This window comes from Drosophila yakuba, chromosome 2L (genome assembly GCF_016746365.2).
Source record: "Drosophila yakuba strain Tai18E2 chromosome 2L, Prin_Dyak_Tai18E2_2.1, whole genome shotgun sequence".
Taxonomy (NCBI): domain Eukaryota; kingdom Metazoa; phylum Arthropoda; class Insecta; order Diptera; family Drosophilidae; genus Drosophila; species Drosophila yakuba.
The window spans coordinates 6,073,667-6,092,917 of record NC_052527.2 but is presented as its reverse complement, the minus strand read 5'-3'; the positions used below and the strand labels follow the sequence as shown (position 1 = coordinate 6,092,917).

The 19,251-nt window shown below is 45.0% G+C and overlaps 5 protein-coding genes and 1 non-coding gene across 8 annotated transcripts; 2 read left to right on the top strand and 4 right to left on the bottom strand.

Annotated features, from left to right (window-relative positions):
* The first annotated feature begins 55 nt into the window (after positions 1-55).
* LOC6527016 (5'-3' exoribonuclease 2 homolog) lies at positions 56-2,952 on the top strand. Its single transcript, XM_002088075.4, has one exon. The coding sequence runs from the start codon at positions 147-149 to the stop codon at positions 2,838-2,840; it is 2,694 nt and encodes an 897-aa protein (XP_002088111.1). The 5' UTR covers positions 56-146; the 3' UTR covers positions 2,841-2,952.
* A 316-nt stretch (positions 2,953-3,268) lies between these two features.
* Positions 3,269-5,989, bottom strand: LOC6527015 (wee1-like protein kinase). Its single transcript, XM_002088074.3, has 5 exons — positions 5,305-5,989; positions 4,829-5,165; positions 4,068-4,772; positions 3,858-3,991; positions 3,269-3,779 (listed from the first exon to the last, which is right to left on the bottom strand). Exons 1-5 carry the CDS (start codon positions 5,804-5,806, stop codon positions 3,628-3,630), a joined length of 1,830 nt encoding a protein of 609 aa, XP_002088110.1. The 5' UTR covers positions 5,807-5,989; the 3' UTR covers positions 3,269-3,627.
* Positions 5,990-6,209: 220 nt separating this feature from the next.
* Positions 6,210-12,249, bottom strand: LOC6527014 (probable splicing factor, arginine/serine-rich 6). The gene is made up of 2 exons (XM_015198079.3): positions 11,554-12,249; positions 6,210-7,301 (listed from the first exon to the last, which is right to left on the bottom strand). Exons 1-2 carry the CDS (start codon positions 11,976-11,978, stop codon positions 6,944-6,946), a joined length of 783 nt encoding a protein of 260 aa, XP_015053565.1. The 5' UTR covers positions 11,979-12,249; the 3' UTR covers positions 6,210-6,943.
* LOC6527012 (nucleolar protein 58) lies at positions 8,798-10,772 on the bottom strand. The gene is made up of 2 exons (XM_002088071.4): positions 9,384-10,772; positions 8,798-9,203 (listed from the first exon to the last, which is right to left on the bottom strand). Exons 1-2 carry the CDS (start codon positions 10,652-10,654, stop codon positions 8,945-8,947), a joined length of 1,530 nt encoding a protein of 509 aa, XP_002088107.1. The 5' UTR covers positions 10,655-10,772; the 3' UTR covers positions 8,798-8,944.
* LOC120320881 lies at positions 9,273-9,345 on the bottom strand. Its single transcript, XR_005560450.1, has one exon. It is a non-coding gene; the product is annotated as a small nucleolar RNA SNORD53/SNORD92 (small nucleolar RNA).
* Positions 12,250-12,763: 514 nt separating the features above from the next.
* LOC6527011 (heterogeneous nuclear ribonucleoprotein 27C) lies at positions 12,764-18,655 on the top strand. Of its 3 annotated transcripts, none has more exons than XM_015197719.3 (3): positions 12,764-12,920; positions 14,806-15,576; positions 15,792-18,655. In XM_015197719.3, the coding sequence occupies exons 2-3, from the start codon at positions 15,082-15,084 to the stop codon at positions 16,560-16,562; spliced, it is 1,266 nt and encodes a 421-aa protein (XP_015053205.1). In that variant the 5' UTR covers positions 12,764-12,920; positions 14,806-15,081; the 3' UTR covers positions 16,563-18,655. The 3 variants fall into 3 exon arrangements, with proteins under 3 accessions (XP_015053205.1, XP_002088106.1, XP_015053204.1); XM_002088070.4 differs by having other exon boundaries at positions 12,770-12,920; positions 14,810-15,576; XM_015197718.3 differs by lacking the exon at positions 12,764-12,920 and adding an exon at positions 13,045-13,501.
* The last annotated feature ends 596 nt before the right edge of the window (positions 18,656-19,251 follow it).

Sequence of the window (19,251 nt, the reverse complement as noted above, 5' to 3'; positions counted from 1 at the left end):
TGTCAATGCTAATTTTGGTATTTCCAATCCCCGCCATTTGTACGGTCCCATTGACCGAAGCATGCTTTTAGTGTAGGTGAAGAAAACGAGAAAAACCTGAGTTTGCCCAAATATTAGGAAAATATTAATATTAAACCTACGTTATAATGGGAGTTCCAGCATTCTTTCGCTGGCTGAGCCGGAAGTATCCATCCGTGATAATCGAGTGCAATGAAAACAAGAAGGTGGACCCGGACACCGGGCGAAACATCTACGAGGACGCCACCTTGCCGAATCCGAATGGGATAGAGTTTGACAATCTTTACCTGGACATGAACGGCATCATCCATCCGTGCACGCATCCGGAGGACAAGCCGGCGCCGAAAAACGAGGACGAAATGATGGTGGCAATCTTCGATTGCATCGATCGTCTATTCGGCATCGTGCGTCCCCGGAAACTGCTCTACATGGCCATCGACGGCGTGGCTCCGCGGGCCAAGATGAATCAACAGCGATCGCGTCGCTTCCGAGCGGCCAAGGAGACCACGGAAAAGCGGCTGGAGATAGCGCGAATCCGCGAGGAGCTGATGAGCCGCGGCTGCAAACTGCCACCGGAGAAGGAGAAAGGAGAGCACTTTGATTCCAACTGCATCACGCCGGGCACCCCGTTCATGGACAGACTGAGCAAGTGCCTGCACTACTTTGTCCACGATCGGCTGAACAACAACCCGGCCTGGAAGGGCATCAAGGTGATCCTGTCGGACGCCAATGTGCCCGGTGAGGGTGAGCACAAGATAATGGATTACATCCGCAAGCAGCGTGCCCAGCCGGATCACGATCCCAACACGCAGCACGTGCTGTGTGGAGCCGACGCCGATCTCATCATGTTGGGACTGGCCACCCACGAGCCCAACTTCACCATCATTCGGGAGGAGTTTCTACCGAACAAGCCGCGTCCCTGCGACATTTGCAACGGATTTGGCCATGAGATGGACAAGTGTGTCGGACTAGGAGCCACTGCACCAACCAGCGCCAGCTTTAAGCCCGATGTTCCCATTGGCGCCGAGGTGAAGTTCATCTTTGTGCGGCTGAGTGTGCTGCGCGAGTATCTGAAGCAGACTCTTGAAATGCCGAATCTGCCATTTGAGTACAGCTTTGAGCGCGCGTTGGATGACTGGGTGTTTATGTGCTTCTTCGTGGGCAACGATTTTTTGCCGCATCTGCCTAGTCTGGAGATTCGCGAGGGTGCAGTGGATCGCCTGGTGGAGTTGTACAAGAAGTGCGTTTATAAGACAAAGGGCTATCTTACCACGTCGGGAGATGTAAACCTTGATCGGGTGCAGCTTATTATGACCGACTTGGGCAATGCGGAGGACCAGATCTTCAAGAGCCGACAACGGCGAGAGGAGCAGTTCAAGACCAGGGACAAATGTCGCAAGAGGCAGGAACGGAATCAGGACCACGGATCCTTGAATCAATCTTCATTTGGCGCCAGCGCCGTGGGCCCGAACAGCCAGCAGAAAAGCGTTGGCAACTACAAGGAAGAGGCCGCGGCCCTTCGGAATAGAAAGCGGACGGGTGATCAAGCCAATTTAGATGACGATGATGAGGAGGATAACGACGAGGTGCGATTGTGGGAGGACGGCTTCAAGGACCGCTACTACGAGTCCAAGTTTGATGTGGCACCGGGAAACCAGCAGTTCCGCTACGCTGTAGCCTTGCAGTATGTCCGAGGATTGTGCTGGGTTTTGAAGTACTACTACCAGGGCTGTTCCTCATGGAACTGGTACTTCCCATACCATTATGCTCCCTTTGCATCGGACTTCGTCAATATCCAGGGCCTGTCCACGGCGTTCGAAAAGGGCACAAAGCCATTTAATCCGCTCGAGCAACTGATGGGCGTCTTTCCGGCAGCTAGTAGCTCGCACGTGCCCGAGCCCTGGGCAAAGCTCATGTCCGACCCGGAGTCACCGATCATTGACTTTTATCCGGAAGACTTTAAGATCGATCTGAATGGCAAAAAGTTCGCCTGGCAGGGAGTGGCCCTACTGCCCTTCGTCGATGAGAAGCGTCTGTTCAAGGCTTTGGTTCCCTACTATGACCAACTCACTGGAGAGGAGGTGACGCGTAACAAGCGTGGTGACAATTACCTGTACATTACCAACCAGAGTCCGCACTACAAAAAGGTCAAGAAAGTAAGCCAGAAGGATGACGAGAACGTTTGCAAAGCCATCTCATTTGACGGTATGCGCGGCACTTTGGGACAAACCAAGCTCAACACTGCCATCAGCGGCATTCTGAAGTCGCCGATTTCCGGGCTATCGGACATCCATGACAACATAACCGTGACGACCACGTTCAAGGATCCGGAATACGATGATGACTACATATTTGAAGCGAAGCGGCTGGAAAACGCCGTAGATCCGCCACAGGTGCTGCCGAATGAGCAATCGGGTAACAAGTATCGTCCTGTCATCGGTTTTAATAGCCATTTGACCAGGGCCTACGTTCCGGACAGTGGGCACCGCATGTTGAACGCTGGAATAAGGAACCAACAGGGTGGCGGGGGCTACGGGCAAGGCGGTGGCTACGGCCAGGGTGGAGGGGGAAACCAAGGACAGGGCTATCAGAACAATAGCCGAAACTATAACTACAACTACAACAATAACTATAACCAACATCAGGGTGGTGGCTATCAAAACAACTACAATAACCGACCGCAATATGGCAACAATCAGAGATTCAATCAGGACAATTCAAATCAGCAGCGCAACTATAACAACTACAATGGCCCAAGGAATAACAATTATCAGCAACAAGGCGGCAACAGACAACAAAACCAGAATTATAGAAGATTTTAAGTCTATTATACATACAATATAGTATGTAGCAGATAACACAAGTGTAATCCACGTTGAAATACATTATTTTTCAATGAAGAAAATATACTGGTTAAGGATTTACAAAAACAAATTCATGCCAAGATTGTTTTTCAACTGAAACACCCATTGCATTTTTTTACAAAACAGTTTTCAGCAGTTCAGTTTTCAACATCTAGTCCTAGTGCCTCAAAGAAAATAAGTCAATTTAAAACGATCAACATCTTCCCAATGAAAATACGAAAATTTAGCAAAACTTCAACAATTAGAATACATATTATAGATTTCGAATTATTTTCAGATAAATAAAATAGAACAAAAGGTGGTGAGAAACTGAATTGTATCAAATGAATTCAAGCAAATGCAAAAAATTGCTGTTAAAACCCAATTCGTCAATAAAACGAGTAGGGTTTATGGAATAGCATTCGCTATATTTAACGAATGGAATGTTATTATTTCGATTTCCATGTAACATAATAAATATTTTAATTTCGAAAACAATACTCATTACAACTATGCGAGAATCTTAAAATTTACGGGGGTTTTTCTTAAAACGATCGTGCTTTCTCAACGAAGAGAAGTTCACTGAGCTTGAAAAATATATAGATTATATTTACGAATGCTTCTTAATCCACGAGCTTGAATGAAAGCGAATAGTTTAAAATATGTATCGATTAATGAATACGCTTAAGAGGTAACACAATGTGAGCTTAGTTCACGTTCGATTCGGAAGAGTTTGGCTATCGGTTCGGTATAAGTTGCGAGCTTATCAGATATTGGTGATAACGTTCTTGTTGCGATCGGATATGCTGTCGAACTTGCCGTGGCTGGAGAATGGCGTGCGCATGCGTCGCGTGAAGGAGCGAAGGCACCGCTGCCCATCCAGACTGTCCGGGTTGTTGGTTACCGCAAGAAGATTGACTAAAAGCGTTACAAGAACGTTAGAACTAGTAAGCTTCAAAGGGACTTGAAGTTGTTCCAAAACATTTCGTATCTTACCTCGTTGCTCGAGCAGTTTAATCTGTTTTTTGGCCTCTCTCAGCTTGTTCATCAGTATCTCGTTCTTGCGCTTTTCCACGGTCAGCTCCAGGCCGAGCTGCAGCTTGCTCTTTGAGTCAACAGCACTCAGAATTCTGCAAATTAAACGAGCATTAAATGCATGATATGATGTGAACATATTTATCCCAAAAGTCGACTTAATCAACTTACGGATGACTGAATATGGACTGCGATGTGGGCCTTTTCTCGGGATCTGGGTGCATCATCTGGGCTATGAGCTCGTTAAAATCCCTGCTTAGACTCGAAAGAATCGGCACCTTGCCATCCCGCAAATTATGCCATTCGGGTCCATTTTTTGGAAGCGGACCACCGCCGGCCACCTCGAATAGCGTGATGCCCAGCGAGAAGATGTCAGCCTTAAAGAGATTCGAGTAATCCTCATGAAGGATCTCCTTGGGCAGGTAACGGCAATCTCCCTCCTCGACGTGGGGTTCCTTAACGGAGGTCACGTGTCCCAGGTCGCCGATCTTGTACGTAACCAGGTTCTCTGAATGGCGCAGTTCTTCGTATACGCTGTCCATGCCATCGTCGTCTTTGGTCTGCTGCGGCTGCACCTCCACCAGCTTGTGTGCATTGGGATTCATGGTGGAGAATATGTTTTCAGGCTTCAGATCCATGTGCACCAGGTCATTTGAGTGAATGTAGCGCAGGCCCTCTATCACATGCATGAGGACAATCTTTAGCTCTGCCTCACCCAAACAATGATCTTGAATGCGCGCGTGCAAGCTGCCACCATCGCAGAATTCATTCTGTATCAGCATATGATCGTCCTCCGCCCACGCGGAATAGTATCTAACCACGTTGTCATGCTTGCCCAGTACAGCATGGGCCCAGACCTCGTTCAAGGCTCTCTTTCTGCAAGCAAATTAATTGTTAAGCATCGATCATTATAAAAACTGATGAATACTCACTCGAAAGAACTGCCTGCCACCGGCTTCTTACTCTTTTTGATCGCATAAATGCAGCCGTCTAGTCGATTGACGCACTGGAACACCACACCGAACTCGCCAACGCCGATTACGTTGACTTGCATGAACTCCCGCTTGAAGCGGCTGATGTTTGTGTCGTGCAGGGCCAGCCGCTTGGGTGCCTGCTGGTGGATTTCGCGCATCGAGTCACCCGTCTCCTCTGCTATATCGTCGTCACAGGCATCACTGAGCAAATACTTTTGCATAGCATTCACATTCAGGTTGAGGTTTTCGCGTCCGAATTGCGTGCGGCAACGCTTCTTATTGTGAGCCATGAGGCCTAAAAATAAATAAGTGGGTTATTAGATTGCTAATAAGACTAACGAACTGGAAATTGATCTGTATATAAATTTGGATAATTACGAGATGCGGAGATTAAACTTCATATAAATTCCCAAAAACGAGGATGTTACACTTACTATCTGGCGTGAAGGGATTCACATTTGCCGTGTCCTGGGTGGGCAGTTTGCGGTTGTGCAGGGGCAGGGATCGCGGGCGCTCTGACAGGCGGAAGAGGTCGTCGGTGCGCCGGGAGGCGTTCACTGCCGCTGCTGCCGCCGACAGATGGTTGGTGCACTGCGTCGTCGACTTCTGCAGGATGGTCTTTGGTGTGGCCGGTGTGCTAAAGAGTCGCAGGGCGCGCACCTTCTGGCATGGCGGCGACATGGACACGTCCCCGTCGCCGACTCCTTCGCCCATCTTACTGCCCAGCTGCTGCTCCTCGACAAAGGATAACTTCTGCCGCTGCTGAAGCGGATGCTGCGGACTCGTTCCTTCGGGCGTGTCCTTGTCAAAGTCGTCGTCGGCGAAGCGGAGCTTGCGCGGATTAAAGACCTGCGGCGACGGGGAGCGCGATCGCAATTCGACGCTTGAATCGAGTGAGGTGACGCTCATCTCGTGCTCCGAGTGGCGGAATGCCATTGTTGCTGTAGCTGTCCAGCTGACCGCGGTGCAAGACGATTCTGTTCGTGTGTTCTGGTTTCACAACTATTTGTATAGAAACAGGCGGGAGCAAAGTGGATGCAATAGTTAAAAAAAAAAGGCAAAACAAAACACAAAACAAAATTTAACTGGAGGAATGCGAGTCTATTAATGTGGCCGTACTCGATGCGCAATAAAATACTAGCTCCGGCCGAAAAATACTGACTAATACTGGCATGCAGAGCTGCCAGACGAACGAAATATGGCAAAATACTGAAATTGTTTGCCCAAGCAAAAAATACCAACATGGGATACGACGACGAACGACTAAGCTGGAGTTACCAGACTCCATCAAGACCGCTCATGCCCGCCAATTTCAAATGTGAAACAACTTATTTTGGCATTTAATTTATTGATTGAATATCTGTATTTTAGTGTTCAGCGCATTTGCTATATAATTCAAACACACATCTCAAGAATCCATACATATGTATTTTTTTTAATACTTAACTATGACATCAATGTATGAATAATTATTATGCACTGCTGCAAGACTTAATTATTACGAATATAGAAACACATCATACAGAGATTGGAGTCAAATAATCAAGTGTGTTGTGTTGTATAAATTGAAAATTGTGTAGAATTGACATGAAAATGGTGGCGATGCTTCGTCCTCTGCACATTCGAGTATAATTCCAGGGTAAGCAAAAAAAATCCAAGGCAAATCAATTTACATAGCAATCTTGACTAGATCGATAATCTGCGGCTGCCGATCCATTTCTATATCTTAAATTTCCTTCCGTCAAATGATTTTCCAAAGCGCTCTCCTTTGTTCTGCGTGTGCTTGTATTTGATGTTGTGTTGGAACATAAGAGTACCTAAAATATGCAAACTCGAGTTCCACTATAAATTAAAACCCTTAACTAATATGGTTTTGGACAACTAAACCGTAGATGGATACTGCATGAAAAAGTATTTGGGAATCTGTCTTGTTACATGTGAGGTTGTTTCTTTTGGGAATGAGGGTTAGAGTCCAGTGCGTGGAGAGAGCCCACCTTGCCGGATTCATCGGGGGGTTGCAGCTCAGGCCCTCATCGTCGCATATCGGGCTTCGTCTGCATCCGTTCGGTGTCGCTAGTCCCTTGAAACGGAACGTGAGGCGGACGAGTCACCACGACGCCTGGGCGGCGATCCACGGCGCGCTGCTGGCGACGCCGATCGAGATCGGGAACGCGACCGCGGCGATCCCCTGACCCGGTCATCGTCCTCATCGTCATAGCGACGCTTGGGGGGCGGCGGTGAGTCTACTGCTCCACTGCCGTTGCGCTCGTGGTCGCTGTACCTCGACGCCGATCCGTTCTCGTCCCGTCCGTTCGAGCGACCGGAGCGACGGCCCACCGAGCCGGCGGAGCGACTGCGGGATCGAGTGCCGGACTTGGATCGAGTGCGCCTGCGTCGCGATGTGCTGCGAGATCTGCTAAAGGAGTTGCTTCTGAAAATTAAATGAGACAAATGGTCGTGATTAGCTATAAGGTTTTAAAAAATGTATATAAACATTAAATAAATGAATAAAATGCGACTTAAAACTACAGTTTCAAAAAATTAACTAATAAAGTTCACTTAAATATTGCCAATTGAAAGATTTCACGTTAATTTTTTCTGTGCTATACTTCTTCTCAGTTGCTTGCACAGCCATCCACAGATCATCAGAAAGCCCATTCAATTTATACAAATTTTTAAAAGAAACACAAGACAGTAAAATATTCTTAGAACCTTTCCCAGTTTTAATTCAGCATTTCACATAAAGATCACATGTATTATCGCCTATGAGAAACCCATCGCCTGCTCAATGCTTGCCGCCCTTTTTCTTGTAGTGTTTGTGGCCGTGCTTCTTGGAGCCCTTCTCGCCGTGCTCCTTCTTCTCCTCGAAGCTGTCGCCGTACTTGTGCTCCTTCTTGTACTTCTTGTGGTCCTCGTCGTGGTGACCCTTCTTGTAGTGCCCGTGGTGCTTCTTGTGGCCCTTCTTCTTGCCGCCCTCGTGCTTTTCACCCTTCTTGTGCTCGCCGTGCTCCTCGGCATGATGATGGTGCTCCTTTCCATATTTTTTGTGATGGCCGCCCTTGTGCTCGTCATCGTAGAACTTCTTCTCCTTGATGTACTCATCCTTTTTGAACTTCTTGTGGTATTCTAATTCCTTGTGGCCCTTCTTGTGCTTCTTTTTGTGATGATGCTTGCCGCCCTTCTTGTGGGCGCCGTGTTCATGCTTCTCGCCATGCTCATCCTTCTCGTCGTAGTGTTTCTTCTTCTTCGATCCCTTGTCGCCGTGGTGGTGCTCGTGGTCTTCCAGCTCGTGGTGCTTCTTCTCGTCCTCCTCCCATTCCTTGTGCTCCTTGTGTCCATGCTCACCCTTGTGCTCCTCGTCACCGAACTTCTTCTTCTCGTACTTGCTGCCACCCTCCTCCTCCTCGGACGATGAAGCCTCCTTCTTCTTGGCTGCCACGTAGGTCAGCAGGAGTCCCAGGACCAGCAGCAACTTAAAACGACCATTCATCTCGCATCGTTTTCCCGTTCAAATGACAACAGTTGCAATCGCTTTTATATACCACGCCGTTGACCACAAAATGCTTGGCATCATGATGCAAGTCAGCATTTAGGACTGACGTAAAAACTTTCTGCTTCATTGGTCTCCTTACCGCAGGCAAACGTACTTTTTACCGCGCACAGAGCAACAGATTGGCCTCCAAAGTTGGGAGCTGCTTCTAAAATATTGGAAGGCTTCGCAGGCAAGAACCGAATGCATAAGATGCAAGTAATGTTTAAAATCAAGTTTTTTGAACGTCATTTGTTGTGTATTATAAAGACACCAAACAATTCTGTTTATACAAATGCAATAAAATGTACATATATAACATATGTAAATAAAATCTACGTATGTGAAAAATTAGGTTTAGATCGAATATCAAAATCAATACGAATAACATTTCAATATTTGTAGTTTGTTATGCAAATATTACATTTTATTTCTAATGTACATCAGAAACAATAATCTTGTTGATAATTGTAAAATCCTATACTTTACAGTAAGGTAACCTAGGATGCTAAAACTTAAGACCTACAACTAGTCAAGGTGGGAAACTACTCCTGGTGCTTCGACTTTTTCTTTTTCTTTGCTGGTGTTGGCTGTTCCTCGGGCTCAGGTGCTGCCGCCTCCTCAACGGCCTCCTCCTCGTCCTTCTGCTTCTTCTTCTTTTTCATCTTCTTCTCGGACTTGACCTCCGCATCCTCCTCAACAGGAGCTTCCTCCTTCTTAACAGGCGTCTGTTCGGACTCGGAGTGCTTGCGCTTCTTCACGTTCAAGGTGTTGTCGGCCTCCGGTTGGTAGGTGAACACCTCACTAAAAAGTCAAAAAATTATTAATACACAGAACAATTGAGAATTGTAAACTCTAATTGTAAACTCAATTTCGCTCAGACAGCCAAGGTTTATCGTCATCATAATCGGATAAATGCGAAACCTTTTGGGTATCATCACTGGAAATCAGTATACTCTTATATAATTGACAGCTAATACACACCTCTTGGCCTGGTACTTCTCGAACTTTGCCTTGGCCTTGCCGGTGCCGGAGAGTTTGCGCAGGTTGCCCTCCTCCAGCAGTCGCAGCCGCGACTCCAGTTTTACTTTGTGTGCCGCTCCTAACTCAAAGGTGGCCTCCTCGCCGAAGGCATCAACGCGAGTGGCAAGCGATGCTTTAGCGGCCAGCGAACGCGACATTTTGCCCTTGTTCTTTTGGCTTGCCTGTCCCACCAACTGGGCGTGGTAGATCAAACCGTACTTTGGCGTATCCTTCTTGGTCTTCAGCGCACGGAAGAGGGCCTTCTCGGCGCCCAGAATTTGTACAGTGGATGAGGGATGTTTGGCCAGGTTGATCAGCGAGCCAGCATGGGCAATCAGTCGAGCGCCCACTGTGTCGCCGACGAGCACTGTCAAGTTCGGAGCCATGGCCATCATTCTGGCCTTCAAGTAGTCGTACAAGTGGGTGCGGTAATCGTTGATCGATATGATCTCGTCGCACAGACACTGAATGTTCAGAACATCCTCCTCGGAGATTTCGGTACCCATAGAGATCTCGGCCGCCTCCTTGACCTTTTCCTCCACATCTTCTGGCAGAATGTCGGACAGATCGCTTGTGGCCATGTTGTCCCTGGTGCCCACCAATTTGATGGTCTTCACGAAGGCAATGTTGTCGGTGATGATTTTGCCCAGTTCGGGAAAGTGCCAGCCGTACCACTCGCGTGCACGCATCATGTAGTTGTTCAGCTCTTTGTCCAGGTCATCCAGCAAGCACTGGGCCTGCACAATCATCGTATCGATCTTGTCGGGCGAGAACTTGAGCTTGTAGCGTGACAATGAGTGGGCGAGACCCAGGGCCATGGCGGTCATCTCCCGCTTGGGTAGTCCACCAAGCAGACTGTCTGCCTGCTGGCGAATGCAGCGCATCAGCTCCTGGACGCCAGTGTTGTAGACACACTGTACCGACAGCTTGTCCTTGATGGCTGTGCCCAGTTTGGCATCGGCAACCAGGAGCGAAGACTGCACGTCGTCAACGAGTATCTTCTTGAGGGTCTTTTTCAGCGGCTTGGCCACCTTGCCCTCCACCGCCGCCGTGGCAGCGGCCAGCGCCTCTGTGGTGTCATTAAATTTCTCAAAGTGCTTCAGCTTCAGCAGTTTGTTGGCCTTTTCCGGAGTCTCAAACTCCTGGTACAGATTGTCCACCTGCTCCAGTTTCTTTTCGTCCAGCAGCTTGAAAATTGCGTAGCCCGCCGGCGTTTCGTAGAGCACAAACATCGCGTCACACTCTGCTCATTTAGTTTCAATTTTAATTCAATTTAAAACCACCGAAATTCTCGGCAGCCAGCAGCAACTTAACCTTCTTTCCCGTATGCCGCGTGTAAAAGAAAAATCCAAAATGAAGTGCAAGCACGTGTGCCTTCGATGTTCGACGTTGCCACTTGGTTCGCGCTTAACAGCACCACTGTAAATAATTCACCACGAACGTAAAAGCGCGGGGAAAATAGCAGAGGAAGGTGGCTACAGCCGCCTTTTACCCTGTTATTGAGCACTTATTTCAATTTGTTTAATTCAAAATCACGAACATATATTTAAATTTAAGTGGTAAATATAACGGTTACTGAATTAGTTTTATAGGCGAATTTACTTAATATATATATAATGTCACGTAACTATTATTCTACTTTTGAGCAATTTTTTGAAAGATCACGAATGGATAACAAAATGTATATCTAAAATATTTGTTGCATTTAATTCTAAAATGTTTAATTATAACAGATAATTATGAACAGATGATAATTACTGTTTTCATGTATGATTTTTTTTTAGTCAATGGAGAAAGCGATATACTTTTCATATCGAAATTACTGGGTATACCATCCGAGCACGTGTGCGTGCTGTTATGGCAAAGCAGTACTCGATGCGCAGCAATTAACAGCACACATTGCGCATAACAGCACGCTGTTAGTTTTAACATGCGCCAGAGGGGTCCAAACAATCTCAACATTTTTGCATGGGCATACACACACGCACGAATGCATGTATGCGTATGTTTGTATGTATTCGTATGTTTGTATGTATGCGTTTCTCGCCATGTTACAAAAAGCAGGAACTTTTTGGCAACGACAATGAATGAAAAATGGAAATGGCGAATTGCAAATGGGAATTGCGCTTACCTGCGTCGCTGCCTGGCCTTTCTTTCGCGGCAGTGGCGAGCGAAATGGCCCCGTCCGCCGCACTCGTAGCACTTATCGTCTCCACGACCACCGCCGCCACGGTCGCGTCCACTGAGTCCACCACCTCCACCGCCGCCGCCTCCTCCTCCACCACCACCTCCTCCGCCGGACCTGGCATACTTTCCGGTGGACAATTCCACTCGGGCTCTGCGTCCGCAAACCGTCCGTCCGTCCAATCCGCGCACCGCATCCGCCGCATCACGGGCACTCTCGAACTCCACGAAAGCGAAGCCTGGTGGATTGCGGGCTATCCAGACGCTGCGCAGACTGCCGTACGCCCCAAACACATACTCCAGGTCGTTCTTGCGGGCATTGTTACCCAAATCGCCCACGTACACCTTTCTATCGCTCGGATGGCGCGACATTTCTGTTTATTTCGCTTTTCCCCGGGCCCAAATTAATGTGGCAGCAGCGCAGAAAAAAATCGATGATGGGTTGGAGTCACTTGCCACCGCCTTCCTGGGAAGTTCGCACGGTCAATCGCGCAGTGGCGAACACTTTTAGTCACTTAAAGCGGTCGGCAGACGCGAATTGTTGTGTTTATTTTCTATTTAATGCAGCGCAAAACTCATTTTACCGGGTAGCAAACAGAGTGACCGTGGGCAGACCGTTCAAAGAAACTACGGACTGGCTAAAAATATACTAAAAGTTATGCTCACCCGACGCTTAACGGTCCACTAATTGCAAAAGGATCCGGCAACAATGGCTTCCAGGGCCGACAAATACAAATGGCACATTTACCTTTTCAACAGCTACGAAAAATCTATTAAAATTTTTTCCCTTTCAAAACATTTCAGTCGCCTTAAAGAACCAGTTTAAATTAATTATAAAGTCTTTGTTATAAAATTAAAACATATTTATTTTTTCCATTTAGATATTATTATAGAGTGCACTACACAACGACATTTTGAATTAAATAATTCGTAATCAAATTTTTTAACCATATTTTTAATTTAGTGTTCTGTGTTTAGTAATCTACTGTTTAGTGGAGAAAGAATTTAATTAAGCATTTAAAAGCATTAAACATTCGTAATTTTAAATAGGTTCTTGTTTTTGTTCGAATAAGTATATATCTGGAGTATATTTTAGTACATTCCCTGAGACATGTGGTATTTTTTTCTGGTCAGCGGCGGTCACACAGCATTAAACGTGGCGGCGATTTATCATATAAGTTAGGTTATAATATCGTATGCATCAAAATCATACAATTATTTATAAGCTAGTTTTTTAAGGAAAAAACACTTAAATTTAGTGAATTTGCAGTGCGAAATCTTTAAAAAACCACAGACGAACACTTGGCACAAACGGTAAGAATGGAAAGCGACTAAAAATCGCATTTACATAACAATTACAGTGCTTTAACAAAATGCCTGCCTAGCCTTTCCCTTCCAAAAAAAAAACGCCTGAATACCTGACGCAGCTGCCATTGCTCGGTCTGCGAGTGTGTTGGTGTGGGGTAAAATTTGCTCGATTCGTTTGAATTGTTTCTTCGTCTTTTCGTTTTTCTCGGCAAGCAGAGGTTTGTGCAATTTTCAGCACTTTTCCGTGCCACTTTCGGGACTCTATTTCCACCCATGAAAGTGGAAAATTTCATATTTTTATACATACATACGAAAAAATGCTATGTATAACACCACACCAACGCACACGCACACCATTGCAGAGCGCTCGGCGGCCATTCGCGCACACATACACTCGCACGCGCACATACGTACGGCCAACTCATGCACTCACACACGGCAGCAGATTGCGGTGCAAAATACAAAAATCGTGCGAAATTTGTAAAATTGCGTAGTAGAAATCTTGGTTAATTTCGCTCGCCTTTAACCCGGCCCGCATTGGAAAGTGTTTAAAGTGTACCCGGCGTGACCTGTGCATTCGTGAATTAGTGAGTGCCCCATCGAATAACCTGGCTAGCCAAACAAAACGAAAAGAGTAAAAATACAGTGAAATGCGTCTGTTCCGTTTTCTAAGAACGAACAACCAAAGACATTTCTTGAGATTTCTTTGTTGTAGCATTTTTCATAAGGCACGTCTTCCATTTTGTTTTTTTTTTCTTCGTTGCCTTTGCCGTGGTGAATTTCCCACACACTGTCGGTGCGATTCATTCAGTTCAGTCGTGAGTACTCAGTCAGCAACAAAAAAAAACATAAATCGCTTCAAGTTGGAGGAAAACTCGAAAAAGAATTTTGTTTTTTCTTTCGATAGAATTAACATTTATTTGAGGGCAATGGTTTTTGGTTCGTTTGCTTTTCGCTTTCCATTCGCGTTCACGTCACATATGGCGTTGCCACATGTTTTTTCACTTGTTAATGGGCAAAATGTCTGCGAGAGTGCTGCTAGTGAAGAAAACGGGGTTTACTTGATAACTAAGTGCATTTAAACCCGGATTCGGTGGCGTTAACTCAAAAAATTGAAATATACTGCTGTATATGTGTTTACTTGGCCCACATCTCGCTGTAATCTTGAATCCCCTGGTAAATGGCGCGCAAATGTGGTGAACCGGCGACAGCTCTCTTTTCACCTTGGAAATACATAAGTTCGTTGTTCTCATTGATACGCGGCATGTGTGTGGGTGTGAGTGAGGCTGGGGACTTTGTTACAACAACAAAAATTCCGCTCGTGACACAGCGAAAAGAAAACAATACTTTCACGTAGCCGTTCAATAGCGAGTGAAAGGGGAGGAGAGTGTTGGGGTGTCGACGGAGGAGCTAACTTGTGAACGTGTACAAAAAGCAGTTAGACGGCAAACACACATACACGTGCATTGGGGAATGTCTTCAGTTGCGTATGTTTGTGTGTGTGTGTACCGGCCGGTTGCTTCTGCCGCTTTTTCTCTTTTTATTTTTGCTGCCTACCTGCGCCTTTCATAATTACTATGCCTACTATTTGGCTGGCTCTCTTCCACCGCGTGCCTGTGTGTGTGTATTTTTGTCATCTGGTCATTTCGACCCATTCGCAGCCAAGATCTTTACACAGAAAAAAAACTTGTTTCCATACGATCTGTATAATAAATAAATACATTTATAGCCCTGGTGTTTTAATACCAATGTAAAAACAACCAAATTGATATATCTAAACTTGTTTTTCCCTGTGTAGCCATTTGATTAACCAGATTTCTTTTATTCTATGTGTATCTTTCCATGTGGCTGCTACAAAAACAAACCAACGACATCGATATTGTTACGATAGAAAGTTACGTGTGAACGTCGTGGCTTTTGTTTAATTGTTTTGAAGGAAAAGAACTTTGGCTACGTTGAAACCAACCTAAGATACATAAAAAACCACAAAAAAAGAAAAATACCAGCAACAGTGTAAAAATTTAATAAGTGCTCCCCCAAAACAAGCAACCAACCGAACACAAGTTAATTTCTTTGCACCCCGTGTTAATAAAAAAGCGTCAAGATTACGTCAATTATTGAGAACCTACCCGGCGCCATAGCTCACAACCACAATCAAAACAACATCATGGAGGAAGACGAGAGGGGCAAACTTTTTGTGGGCGGTCTGTCCTGGGAGACGACGCAGGAGAACCTGTCGCGCTACTTCTGCCGCTTCGGGGACATCATTGACTGCGTGGTGATGAAGAACAACGAGAGCGGCAGGTCGCGCGGCTTTGGCTTCGTAACCTTCGCCGATCCCACCAACGTCAACCACGTGCTCCAGAACGGACCGCACACGCTCGACGGCCGCACCATCGACCCCAAGCCGTGCAATCCGCGCACGCTGCAGAAACCCAAAAAGGGCGGCGGCTACAAGGTCTTCCTGGGCGGTCTGCCTTCGAACGTCACCGAAACCGATCTGCGTACCTTCTTTGGACGCTACGGCAAGGTCACCGAGGTGGTTATCATGTACGACCAGGAAAAGAAAAAGTCGCGCGGCTTCGGTTTCCTCTCCTTCGAGGAGGAGTCCTCCGTCGAGCACGTGACCAACGAGCGGTACATCAATCTGAATGGCAAGCAGGTATGTGATTGCTGGAAAATTGCGCTAATTCTAGAGGTGTTAATACAAAAGTGTTTACAAATGCAGATATATCAAATCTATTGAAAATATTTTCCACTTAAGACCGCATACAAGAAAAACATAATTAAATGAACGTTAAAATTTTATTTAGTAGTTATTTTTAAAATTTCTTGTAAGTGTTCGTAACACCATTAATAATCATTAATTATCTCCAGGTCGAGATCAAGAAGGCCGAGCCTCGTGATGGATCTGGCGGCCAAAACTCCAACAACAGTACCGTGGGAGGCGCCTACGGCAAGCTTGGTAACGAGTGCAGCCACTGGGGACCGCACCACGCTCCCATTAACATGATGCAGGGCCAGAATGGCCAGATGGGTGGACCTCCGCTGAATATGCCCATTGGCGCGCCGAATATGATGCCTGGCTATCAGGGTTGGGGCACCTCGCCGCAGCAGCAACAATACGGCTACGGCAACAGTGGCCCAGGATCGTACCAGGGATGGGGAGCTCCACCAGGACCCCAGGGACCACCACCGCAGTGGTCGAACTACGCTGGACCGCAGCAGACGCAGGGCTACGGCGGATACGACATGTACAACTCGACGTCGACCGGAGCTCCTTCGGGACCATCGGGCGGCGGCAGCTGGAACTCGTGGAACATGCCACCCAACTCTGCTGGACCCACTGGGGCACCAGGAGCTGGAGCGGGCACCGCCACGGACATGTACTCGCGTGCTCAAGCTTGGGCGACGGGCGGTCCCTCGACCACCGGACCAGTGGGCGGCATGCCGCGCACCGGACCCGGCAATTCGGCCTCCAAGTCCGGCTCTGAGTACGACTACGGCGGCTATGGATCCGGCTACGACTACGACTACAGCAACTACGTGAAGCAGGAGGGCGCCTCGAACTACGGAGCTGGGCCGCGATCAGCGTACGGCAATGACAGCTCCACGCAGCCACCCTATGCAACCTCGCAGGCTGTCTAAAGAGAGAAGGATCGTGTGGAGGAAAAGGAGGAGTAGGAGTAGCAGAACGGAGCGGAGTAGCATGTCGTCCTCGGCGAATGATGAAGAAGACAGAAAAGATGGTGGTAATTGTAAGCTAAAGCGTCGTCTGTTCGTTTTTATTTCAGATCAGATCAGTTGTTGAAATTAATATTTAAAACTCTTGTACAACTATTATTTAAAGCGAAACAAATTTAACATGAGAATACCTAGCGACAAGTCAGATTCATAGATATACATGTATGTTTTATAGCAGCGAGTATGTAATTCATAGGCGAAACATCAGCACTCTCACACATTTAGACAAGAGAACATTATTTCTTTCATGCGCCTCATAAACACCACACTCAAAAAGCATTCTCCTGTACCCCACACTCACCAACAACCAACCAACCAGAATCAACTAACAACAAGAATTTCCCAACCAACTAAACCCGTAGACACTTATGATACATGGCATTAACAAGAAACAAAATAGAAATGTGAAGATTTAAACGTAATGATTTACAAGTATAAAGTTTAGCTAATTAGACACAAGAAGATCAAGAATAGAGTGCGAAATACCAACACAAAGAAAATAAGAACTTATAATTTTATTTAAAGAGTAAACAAGTAAAGATCCCCTTAATTACTAAAATTAGTAAATACAAATTCGAAATTGTACATTTTAAAGCAAAAGCACGTCGGTCGCCGATCGGCTTCGCCACCACCCGCTTTCTGAATCAGGCGACAAGGTTTAGTAAGGGTTTGAAACGGAATCGAATTTGAAAAGGGATGAGATATCTCAATATGGTCGATTTTGAGAACTTTGCTTGCCTTAGCTTTTATGACTCATTGACCGGCCGTGCGGTTCACAGATAAGAAGGTTAGTTAGTTTTGTTTTTTCAGACAATGGTTGAACCTAATCGGCAAGTGTTTCTTTTTTGTTTAATCGGCAATAGGTCATTAGATGGGAGGGTGTGGTGGCGAAATAGGGCGGCACTGACTTGGGAAAGATACGTTACAAAATTAAAAATTTACCATTTAAAGTAAACAAAACAAAAACTAGCTAAAAGTTAAACTACATATATAAAGAAACCTAATTAATAAGCGTACGTGGTCGTTTACATCTAAGCGAAAGTTGAACTTGAAACTAGAATTATATAGTGCGTTGGATTTATTATTTAGTTAAAGCAAAGTGGAGAAGCCAAGCAGCAGCAGCATGATAATGATTGATTATAATGGATATGGAAACCAACAAAACACACTCTTAACCAATATACATAAAAACTATATACATACATACTTATATACTCGTTTTATATATATATATATATATACATATATATATATATAAAACGAGTATATATATAAAGACGGAAACAAAAAAGGAAAAAAGAGTAAAAAAAGAGCAAAAGGAAACGTAAATTTAAAGCTACAGTTAATGAGTACAGAGTTAAAAACAAGGGAGGCAGGCAGAGAGAATAGGACAAGTTAAACAAGTTACAAAATACGATGCTTAGAGTTGCGTTGCACATTTTTTTCAAATTTTCATCGTTTGCCAAGCAGACAACAACATCAGCAGAAACAACTACCAACGACAACAACCAGCTAAAAGTGTGCACTACTGCAAAAACATCAGTCAACAGCAAGAACAACACCATCAACACGCACACCCACTCACACTTAACCCCATTTAGTACCAACAACAAGAACAGCAGAGAAGAGAGGAGGAGGGTAAAGGAAGAGATTGAGTAAAGGAAAATAGAAGAGAAGAAAAGGAAAGGAAGAAAAGAGAAGAACTTTAATTGATTATGAACATAACATATATATATCTTTAATTACTTATACATATTTACTCTTAACTACTCTGCACGCTCACTAAACAAGCGTGCATTGTGTGTAAACAAGATGAAAGTAAACTATTTTAATGATGATTATATGATTGCGATTTTACAATTTATTATTACAAAAAGAATGATGAAAAACAACAAAAAACAAAATGAGAAACATACATATTATATGCTAATACATTTACCATACACATATATTATAAAATATGAAGTAATTTTTTCTATTAAAGTACCATACACTAATTTTTAATTTGTTTATTTACAACAAATCAACTTACAATACATACATTTAATTACAATATACAATACAAATACTTTACTTTATTTTTCGGTGATTTATTGCTTAGTGTTCTTCGTATAATTTGTACTCTACTACAACAAAACAAATCCTACAGTTATAAATTCCTAATTTAATTTCGTTTAAATTACAAATACATATGCTTACATTTTATAACTAATTATACAATTTTTAAAAAATACCAACACAAAACAAAAGCAAAAACGCTAAAACAATGAGTAAACAAGTAAAGTAAACGTGTGAAAAACGTTTCGATTTTTGAAAAAAAAAAACAAAATCTTTGAAAATTTATTGAATTTCAATCTTTTTCTTTTGATTGTATCGTTTTTGTAACGGTGTGCGTGGCTGAGTGTGATTGTATGTGTCCCATTTTTTTGTTAGTGTTGTCGCCGAGGTCAGCGAGTGGGCGGCGAGATGAAGGCGTGGCGCAAGAAGGGATCAGTTGACCAGCTGATCGATCGGCTAAGGAGTTTGAAGTATACATGTATGGAAAGAAATGCTTTTGACATTGGTCAACTTTATGTTTCGATCGGCATTTCCT